At 41.2% G+C, this 10,865-nt stretch overlaps 1 protein-coding gene across 3 annotated transcripts; it reads right to left on the reverse strand.

The window, feature by feature from the left end:
• Positions 1-3,766: 3,766 nt before the first annotated feature.
• Positions 3,767-9,190, reverse strand: lmod2b (leiomodin 2 (cardiac) b). 3 transcript variants are annotated; one of them, XM_039600734.1, is made up of 6 exons: positions 8,626-9,190; positions 7,695-8,129; positions 6,371-6,631; positions 6,068-6,283; positions 5,366-5,821; positions 3,767-3,795 (listed from the first exon to the last, which is right to left on the reverse strand). In XM_039600734.1, exons 1-6 carry the CDS (start codon positions 8,899-8,901, stop codon positions 3,769-3,771), a joined length of 1,671 nt encoding a protein of 556 aa, XP_039456668.1. In that variant the 5' UTR covers positions 8,902-9,190; the 3' UTR covers positions 3,767-3,768. The 3 variants fall into 3 exon arrangements, with proteins under 3 accessions (XP_039456668.1, XP_039456667.1, XP_039456666.1); XM_039600733.1 differs by having other exon boundaries at positions 5,366-5,818; positions 7,662-8,129; XM_039600732.1 differs by having other exon boundaries at positions 7,662-8,129.
• Positions 9,191-10,865: the final 1,675 nt, after the last annotated feature.

Raw genomic sequence — 10,865 nt, forward strand, 5'->3', positions numbered from 1 at the left:
GAAAATCATGGCAAGAATTCCATAAGGGATAGTGTAGTGACCACCCTGAGTGCATTTACAAGCAGGAAGTCTCTGCTTTTTATCGATGATTTTTATGGAAGAATGCCTCTATTTACAGCTTGACAGACATGACAAAGTGCTGTGCTTGAGTAGAGGAAGTTGTTTCTTTTTTTTTTTAAACTGCAGGACACTTAGCTAGTATTGTGCATACTGAGCTGCTGTGCATCGGATGCCACTGATAGAATGGTTTCCAGTATACAGAGTCCCCTCCATAGGAGCCCAGTTTAACTATATTCAGACTTTTCTCATCTAGATTATTGTTGCATTGCTTCTGCAGCTTTCATTTGTGCAAATTTGTGCAATGTAGTGAGCTTACTGAAATACATTTTATGTCTTCCATCCAGTGCCCTCAGCCACCAATGAGAAGAAGTTTTCAGAGTCGGTGGCTATATGTGAAATAGAAAACATATTTTTTCAGCAAATTTGAATCTTGAATGTTGAAACCTAAGCCTTCTGATGCATAATAAACCCAATGATCACGTGACTGGTGCTTTGGAGAATGTCGGTCCTGAACAAATCTGTAGTTTTCTGGCCGTTGCCACCTCTCAGGGCCTGACACTGCTGTATTCTTTGAACAGCTGCTCTGTGGATTTAGGAGTTGGGGAACTCTTCCAAGACATATAAACAAACACAAGACCAGGATTAGGATGGCTGACACTAATAGATCACAATTCTCAGTCTCTTGCTTTCACTCTCTCAACTCTTATCCCCACCTTATATGATCTTCTTCTTGACATGTCATGCCTTCTTTCCCTGTGTGATTTGTCATCTCACTAGCACCTGACTATCATGTCAGTGTGACTGTTCTAACAGGGCATACCTATTTGTTAAGTGCTTATATCCTGTGGTTCTCTGGTCTTGACCACTTTAGGTTGTCCTCTCAGACTAAGACAGGAAGGACTTTATCCAATGTGGAAATTATACCAGGTTTTCCAGGATAGAGACACATTTAATTTTGTATTTATGACAAAATAACTTGAAATAAGAAAAAAAAAATATTTTGAATGAATAATTCATGAATAATTAGTATGGTGACTAGTACATCAATCATTAGGTAGATGTTGATCTATAACAGACATTTTGTTGACCACTAGCCATTTTAGTTACACCTGTTCAACTGCTCGTTATGACAAATATTTAATCAGCCGATCATATGGCAGCAGCTGCATTTAGGCAAGTACACATGGTCGAGACAACCTGCTGTTCAAACTGAGGATCAGAATGGGGAAGAGAGGTAATATAAGTAACCCAAAAGAGGTGAAAACACCTACTGAGTGGCAGTTCTCTGGATGAGAATGCCTTCTTGTTAGAAGTCAGAGGAGAATAGGCAAACTGCTTTGAGGTCATAGGAAGGCAACAGTAACTCAAAAACCACCTGTTATAGCCAAATGCAAAAGAGCATCTCTGCATGCATAAAACTGAAACTTGGAGTACATGGGCTATAACAGCAGAAGACACACTAGGTACCACTCCTGTCAGCTAAAAGCAGCAAACTGATGCTCATAAAATTTGATAATAGAATATTGGAAAACCATTGGCTGCTCTCATGAATCTCAATTTCTGCTGCGCCATTCGGATGGTAGGGTCAGACTCGGGTGTAAACAACATTAAAGAATGGATCCATTCTGCCTTTTGTTCATCCCTTTATGACCACAGTCTACCAATCTTGTGATGGCTGCTTCCAGCAGGATACTGTTGCCATGTCACAAAAGTCAGATAATCTGGTTTCTTGAACATGACAATGAGTTCACTGTACTAAAACGGCCCCCACAGTCACCAGATATCAAGCCAATAGAGCACCTCTGGGGTCTGCTAGAGGAGGAGATTCGCATCATTGACGTGTACCTGCAGCCGTGCGATGCTGACAGTTAATATGGGCTATCTATATGGACTATAAATCTCTGAGGAATGTTTCCAGCAGCTTTTTGAATCTATACCACTGAGAACTGAGGTTAGAACACTGCCTCAGTCTAGTACACATCAGGTATACCTCACAAAGTGACTGGTGAATGTACTTATGCCACTTTTGCACTGTATTAGTATTATCCTTTTAAATTTACGGAGGATAACAATAAATTCCTGCATTTAAAAATATTTATTGGTACTTTCATGATGCCACCTCTTGTTTTTATTAAAATGCTCTCCCGAGTCTTCAAATCAAGATAAACAGAAATCATCCTTTTTACAATCGCAGCAGATGGCCCCGCCCCTCCCTGAGCTTGGTTCTGCCGGAGGTTTCTTCCTGTTATAAGGGAGTTTTTCCTTCCCACTGTCGCCAAAGTGCTTGCTCATAGGGGGTCATTTGATTTTTGGGTTTTTTCTCTGTATGTATTATTGTAGGGTCTACCTTACAATATAAAGCGCCTTGAGGCAACTGTTGTTGTGATTTGGCACTATATAAATAAAATTGAATTGAATTGAATTGAATTACAGACATGCGTCAAAACTATTTTATTTCTTATTCAAAATTTTTTAAAAAAATCTATTCAACAGGGTTTATTGGGTAAGGTTAAGGTTATGATGACTTACACCTCTGAGGATTAAAACCTTCCAAAGTTAACTAAAGCTGCTCTATAACTTTATACCTCAAACATCTGCATGTTGTGTTGAAGTGATATCAGCTGAAGTTGAACTAGGGCTGGACATTTGTGTAATACCACTTTGTACCACAAAATGGTGTAGTGAGTCAACTGAACCTTTATTTAACCAGGCAAGTCATGAAGAGCACGTTCTTGTTTACAATGGCAGCCTATCCAAAAAGCAAAACCTCTGGAGAAACTCGGTGTAGCTTAAAAGAAACACCAACTGTTAGAAAGTAACACACATCCAAAAAATACATTTCAGCACACACTGCTAAAAAACAGCTGGTACTTACAAAAAGATATTTAAAGGTGGCTAACATTAGCAAACATTAGTTGTCGTTAGTCGTCCCAAGCTAGGCTACTGGTCATAGGCTGTGCCATTCACTGGCATTCACTGGGCTGAACAAATATGGGGGTCATCGGTTTTTATTTGATATTATAAAATTTTTAATCACGCTTGTTTGCGTAGTTTCTTCGCTTGTCATGCACTGATAATTGTTCAAAGAGCGCAAAAGCCTTGCTTTAATGCGTGTTATCTTGAGTAGGTGTTTTGTGAGTGTGTTGAAGTGGGAATATGCATCAGTGGCGCTTGACCAGTAAACTGACTCACTGATAAACACAAAAACAGTGGCTCTCTGGGACTGACTGCATTCTTCCCTTTAACAGCCTGACCCCTTTCTTTCAAATGGAGCTCATCCAGAAACCAAAGAGTCAGAAAAGAGTCTGCATCCTTCCACAAGTGGTATTGTAAACAGCAGGTGGCTATATTTAGAAATTAAATCAGTTCAACCACAACAAATCATATTTACAGTTAAGAAAACAGCGATTTAGAAAACTTGTCAGTAAACAAATTAGTTCACTCCTTCCACAAATTAAAATACAAATGCCATGTACCTAATTCCTATTGTGAATACTTAAAAAAAACAAATTCAACATTTTTAAAATGTAAAGCTGTCATTGCAGTGCAAATTTCCAGTGTATTTTTTATGAGTAAGAATTCACGTCGGCCTCCTTAGAAAACCCAAGTTTTCACCTGTCATCTTTCACCACCGTCGGTCAGTCCATCGTCATCAGTATCCAAATTCTCCATCAAAGTGATAACAAGATTATGTCTTTTATGACACTTTTATCGTAGATGACGAGGGACTTCCACCTGGAAAATACAATGATATAATCAAGCTAAGAGGTATTAATACACATTACTGCTCACCACGCGACTTTGATTTGTCTGACATTTTGTTTGACCCAAATCAAGCAAGAAAGCACGGCGGTTGGATGCCTGGGCAAAAATGTGTATTCCCCAACCATTTGGCAAAAACTTGCTTGCAGTTGTTTTGGTCACTAGCAGACTGCCTGTTTTCCATGGCAGATGCCACCTTGTCTGCAAACACTTGCCAACTACTCCACAAGCAGTAGTGAAACTGTGAGGAGTCCCTCGCAAACTGTAAATCACCTTTTATAATCTGTCAGATGCACAACTTTTACTTTGAAGGCGAACGTTCTCTGTTTCCAGTTTGCACTGCACTTTTTCAAGGTTTGCCACCACCCGGTAAGTAGTTAGCAAGTGTTTGCAGACAAATTGCTGTCTTTCACGCACACTATAAGCTACGGCGGCAACCTGCTAGCATCTAAAGCAATCTTGTGGTCAACTCATGACGACAAACGTCTAAGTAATTTTATCGGTTCACATTTTTATGAAATTTTTGGTATTGTACATTAATGTTTTCTCCCTTCCCCAGTCTAATGCTAAGCTAGCTAGCTAGCTACATCTATTAGATTCATCACCCAGACGCATTGGCTACCACTGATGAACTCTTTTCCTAGTTGTAATAGCAGGATACAGCATTGTCATTGTGTCATTATGATTTCTGACTAACACAAACTGGAGCATTGCATCAGTGATGTGCGTAATGTCCTCGCTGGTGTCAGTAGATGTGTTAAATGTGTGTTGCTGGTCCATGTTGTGTTCTGGTAAGGTGTTGTGTCTGTCTTTATCTAAGTTTCAGTCAACAGTTTCTATAAATACCTGCATCAAGTGGCTGGAATTTCACAGCTACACTTGGAGACCCTGCTATCTGAGGGCAGAGCTAATTTTCCACTCTAACAATGTGAAGAGCTGTAATAAAGCTTCAAAAGCATCTCTTTTCTCGGAGGTAAAAATAGTTTAGCTCTCAGAATAATAACAGAAAAACAAAGTCCAGATGGGTTCATTTGCAGTTCCCTCTTGTTTGTCCTATTATATTTTCCTCCATATCAGTTAATCTGCCTCTTCAAGATAAAAATACTTGACTTGTTTGGCCGTCATTATTATTTACTGGCTGTAAAAGCGTTGTGATCACGCCAAAGTGCTGGATGGCAGCAAGTAGCCTTTTGCCTGCCTACCCTCTACAGACAGAACATAGCATGTCAGCCACAGAGATGACTCAGACACCGCTGACTCTGTGTCATACACATCTAAATTAAACTCCCCGCTTGTTCAGTTTGCTTTCGAGAGACTCTGCAATTTTGCTTCAAGAGCTCTGCTCGTCTGCTTGTGTTTCTGCTTGAGTGTTGAATTTTGAACTTTTCTCACACTGAAGCTCGAAGCACTCTAACCTCACACAACTTTTGGCTGAGTGCTCTTCTAAATAGTCAAGTTTCAGTCTGATACAACTTTTAATGTGAATATTAGTAATTAGAAGCAAATTTGGGGCTGGAAAACACATCAATTTAACACCACTTACCCGTTTCAGATTGCGTATGCTGCTACTGCGGATGGACTCCATCAGCTGATCATGGGCTGACCTCATTGGCGTTGATGGCCTGCTGCCCTCCTCCCCTCTCCTCTCTACCGACACAGGCCTAAGGGCATTTTTGAGCTCCTTAAGGATGCTGTTTGTCTCATCATTGCCCGACACCTTCCCCTTCTTCCCCTTCTTCCCTTTTGTTTTCACCGTCTTTTTCTTGCCCGCTTCATGCGCCTTGATGACCTCTGCAATCATCCTCGTGGGCTTCTTCTTCTCCTGCTGCGGGAGAGGAGGTGGAGGAGGAGGTGGCGGAGGAGGTGGGGGTGGAGGTGGGGGTGGAGGTGGCGCAGGGGGTGTCTGTTTTTTAGCCAGGTCGTTTCGGGGCAGCTTGGGTGAGGACCAGGGAGAGGCCCTGGGTGAGCTGTAAGGTGATGAACTTGGTGTTCCTCTCTGCTGGCAGAGAAAGGCGCATAGACAAATAAACGGATAAGCAGAAAAAGTAATATAACAGTTTTCCTTCTGTAGTTTAGTGTCAACGATAACCTTGGAGTGATCGTCAGCTCTGGAGTTAACAATTTATGATGAAGATCTTACTCCTTTTCACAAAAATAAGAACTTTGAAAACAGTAATGTTAGTATGAATTTTAGTATAAGTGGGGTGCGCGATGCTGTCCAGCTAGACAAAGTAAAGCCACAAACCAGCGCAGTGGTTCTGGGGTTAACAGCTCCTTCTTGTGCCCCCTGCTGGTTCTGCTGCTGCTGCCTCTGCTCCTGTAGCCGTTTCTGCCTCTGGCGGTCTTGGTTCCTGGTGAGGATCCCTGTCATGCTCATTCTTGGCCCAGGTAGGTTGAACTGGTAACCCAGTTTGATCAAGGTGTAGTTTTCCCTCAGAATTTTCACCATCTCCATTTCCACCTGCAAGACGTGTTTGCACGTGATGATGTCATGATGTCATTAGCACAGCACAGACACAGAATAGGAATGAGAAGAAAGAAATCCAACCTGTCCTCCACACATGTGCCTCTGGTTATGAAACCTGAGCTCTGTCAAGGTGTTGTTTCCTGGTAGTGCTTGAACCAGAGCCATCACGCCTTTTCCAGACACATAGTTGGACTCTATATTCAGGCTGATGATGGAGGAGTTCTCCTTTAGCATCTTAGCAATGGCCAGAGCCACGGGGTCGTCAGCTCGGGTGTTTGCGAGGCTGAAGGTTCTCACGTGTGTGTTTGACCTCAATGCTTCAGCAAATCGGATGAGAGTTTCCTGAGAAGTAAATTATTAGTATTTAAATTCTTCAGACATATCAGAACCTCTCAGTATAAAAGAACCTTGAAGCACAGAGCGTTATAAAAAGTGAAAGAAAATATGATTCTGTTCCCTTTAGCACTGCCACCACCACATAGAAGCCAGGACATTCCTGAAGTCATCTGACACTTCAGAAAGGCCAGTGTTTACCACACTGACACAAAGCCTTGGTCCCATGCTGCTGTTACAACAATACTAAAATTAGCCGCAACTTGTATGAGTTACTTTCCTGCTTCTATTGTGCAACCCACCGGAATGGCTTTAGCATCAAACACAGATTTTAGAGCACATGAGGAACTGGGAGTGTTTTGGAAAGCCACACCACTCCAAGCCTTCCAACACATTCAGATTTTCATGTGGTTCCTTAGGAAAATCGATTGCCGACCCCTGAATCTCATGGGTGGTTTGGATTTGCCAGCCTCAGCCAGGGTGACAGCTGCCAGCATCTAATATTAGTCAATGAGAAATAATTTGGGAACTAACGTGATCATCTCATGACTTCGTTTCTAGGATGCTAATGTGGATAAAATTTAAAAAGCTACTAAAAAATGTAGTCATTATAAGAAGACAGCTGATTAGCATTTTGCTCAGTGCTTTCCTTTTTGCTAAAAAAGGCCTGCAAAGCTTCCTGTAAAGAACTTCCTGTATCTTCATCTGCCTGGTTGTAAATTTAGCTTAAAGTTAAGCAAAATTGCTGGATTTGGAAACAAGGCTTATAGATTTAAATTTCACAAAGTCACAAATTTGTTTAACTCATGATATAGCTGATTGCAAACCTGTTTTGTTTGATTGCCTTATGATAACACAAGTGAAGCAACACACAGAATGATCAAAACCTAAATGAACGTAATGTGGTGATTCGTGCAATTCTTAGTCAGCAGCTAATTGTTATTTATGTTATTATAACCATAGTTATCTACATTTCCTGTGACATGTTGGTGAAGATATTTTGTGAAATTAGTTTGTCATGAAAGAATTTTATTTGTACCTGTGAGATGTCATCTATATTATTGAGATTAACCTCAGTGAGTTCAGAGTCATTTCTAAGCACTCGCTGCAGAGCATCATCGACGACAGTTGGGTTTCCAGTGGTGTTCGGGTCAGCAGGTGGTGGAGGAGGAGGAGGAGGAGTCCGCCTAATAGGCTCCACCCTCTGGGGCTTGAGTAGGGTTAGGTTCTCGGCCCACGACGTCACCTGCCCTGAATTTTTTGACGGTTCAGGTTTTGATTTATTATTTTGTTCTTCTTCCTCCTCCTCGTCTTCTTCCTCCTCTTCAGTTACAGGTTCTTCTTCACTCTCCGTCTCTTCTTCCTCTTCTTCATCACTGTTCTCGGCTTCCTCTTCTTCCTCACTTTGTTTTTCATTCTTTTTTTGCTCCTTCTCATTTTCATCATCTTTGTCCTCTTCTCCTTCACTGGTTTCTGCTGTCACACAGTCCTCCTCCTGTTCTTCATCCTGTATTTTAATACAGTTAATGTCTGTGAAGGTTCTGAGTCATCCAGGCCATCGTAGTCTAAAGAGCTTGGAAAGAAAAGCTTCTGGATTCTTTAAGTTGCTTGAAGACGTTTCACCTCTCATCCGAGAAACTTCTTCAGTTCTAAGGTCAGATCTAGGTAGAGGATCAACAGGGGGTTCATGACCCTCTTGGGGGACACTCCCCTAGGACTTAAATCTGGGACTCTCCACCATTTGACCTTAGAACTGAAGAAGCTTCTCGGATGAGAGATGAAACGTCTTCAAGCAACTTAAAGAAGTCCAGACGCTTTTCTTTCCAATCTATTTAGACTAATGCAGTTAATAAAAGCTTGTAATGCTAGCAGGATAATGTGATGTGGACAGCGTCTTACTAGAAGAATTTGTAATAATGTTGCTTTAAGTTACACTGTTCTTTGGCAAAACTAATAGAACACCAGCACAAAAACATAAAAATAAAATAAATGTTAACACTAACCAGTTTTGGGCTTGCTCCACCTAACTCATCCTCCAGCAGTCTACGTGTCTCGTTCTCCCAGTACTTCATGAGGGCCTCTCTGCTGAAGGTGCCTGTCGGGGTCTTATCTGTCTGGTCTCGCTGTCTGAGTCCTATGGGCACATTGGCATCAGGATCGATGTCCGACAGCTCCTTTTCCAACTCAGCCAGCTCCTCGGCGCTGAGAGAAGCCAAAAGCTCATCTTCATCAAGGTCTTCATACTTACTCAGCTCTCGACGATACCCAAAACAGCTCATGGCCAAAGTGTGATAAGCACAGAAATGACAGAAATGCAGACAGACCGGTTCTTGATTTGCTTATGATCTGGTGTAGACCCCAAAATGAAGATGCTTGGGATTGGAAATTCCAACAAAAGATACAGTCCACTATGAAAGTAGTAGAAATTTAATTCAGGTCTTTAATGGCAAAGAAAAAAGCTGTCTGCACATTCTGGATCCAGTCTTCTGCCACTGAAGCCCAGTCCAGTCTGAACCAGATCTGTCCTGGCCAACCGAGTTTATGTGACGGAGACCCTCCGTGTGTGTCCGTGGCCTCTCCTCTCTAATCTCCACAGCTGCTGTTCAGGCCTTAAGAGAGGGATCAGAGGGGAACGTACTAAAGTGTAGGCACCATGATGCAGCATCTTTTTTTGGGAGGCGCTGCTCTGAGAGGCAGAGACACAAAAAGCCTGTGAGCTCAGAGACCATGTGTCCTGTCAATGTAGTAGTCTGTCACCTTTGTTCATAGCCAACTGGGCTCAACATATAGTCAGCACAAGAAGTAAGGCACATGACATATAGTTGAAAAAATGGCACAGGCTTGGCCGCTACATATCCTTCAACAAAAAGTTCTCTTTCTCTTTTATGCCAGTCTTGATGATTTTATAAATGCATAAAATAGTAGTTAAACATATTGATTGAGGGACAAAAGCCTAATTTATAGTGAATTCTGCCAACTTTAGTTGGATTACCCACCAAAGAAATGGGACCTAAAATGTTACTTATATTTTATTAGCCACAAGTTTTGGGTAGTGGCCACTGAGATTCCTTCAAAAGGTGACTGGGCTCTCCCTTAGGGACATGGGGAGGACCCTCGCCATGTGGAAGATGATGTTCTTAGACATCAATAGGAGCCAGTTGAAGTGCTTTGGACAGTTGACTAGGATGACTAGTGGGTGCCTTCTTGGTGAGCTGTTTCAGAGTGGCATGGTCCTGGATAAATGGGAGAAGATTGATGGGTGTATATAATTAATTTCTCTTTGCTATTTGGGCTGACTGGGATCTGATGAATGTAAAAACAAAGAAATATCTTTTTACCTGATTTTGCTCTACAAGGGCCTGATATCCACATATGAGGACATTCGTTTTAAATTTTGATAGAACAGTGACAGTATAATGTCCTCGTAAGTGGATATCAGGCCCTATCACCCAAAATGTGATGTCCACATATGTGGACGCCAGACCTAGGTGGTTAATAAAAAAGACCCTCTGTGGACTAAATCCCAATTTCAAGAGTAATAATGCCCACCCTCTATCTCGAAAACACTTTTATTTAAGTTTAGGCTTGAAACATTGGGTGATACCGAAACTGAAACGCCCAATGGAAGAGGCAGGCAGGGAAACAGTAAAATGCAACAAAGGCAAACTTACACAGACACGAGGTAAGAAGGGAAGAAAGGCAAACAAGCAAGTGAATACAATCAATGCTAAAAGGCAGGGGAGGAAGTAAAAGAGAATACAAGAGACAAAAGACTATAAAAATAAAACAGGAAGTGAGAGTGGTGCTAGGAAAGGAAATGCAGACACATGAATAACTAAAAGTAGGGGAAATGACAGTGGATGATGAGACAGATAACACTTGAGGAACAAATACAAATGGGACTTAAATATAACTAGGACTGAAAACTTATAACACTAGGAATAACTGAGAATTCAAAACCAAACAACGAATAAAACTAAGAAGAAGAAAAAGACTCCCTTCTTTTTATTTCTTTTCTTTTGGTTGTGCACAGACTCCTCACTATTAACTCAAATAGAAAACAATAAATTAATTCTTTGGTAATTGGATGTCATCAGATCATAAAGACACAGAGGTTACACAACTTTGTAAATGTCAGTTTATTACAAAATAACAATAATGTTATATTTCACTAATATTATGACTTTTATGTTTACATTTTAAGACACCAGATTGTCAAGACACTAAAAAAGTTGTATAAACT

This window comes from Oreochromis aureus, linkage group 17 (assembly GCF_013358895.1).
Source record: "Oreochromis aureus strain Israel breed Guangdong linkage group 17, ZZ_aureus, whole genome shotgun sequence".
Classification (NCBI taxonomy): domain Eukaryota; kingdom Metazoa; phylum Chordata; class Actinopteri; order Cichliformes; family Cichlidae; genus Oreochromis; species Oreochromis aureus.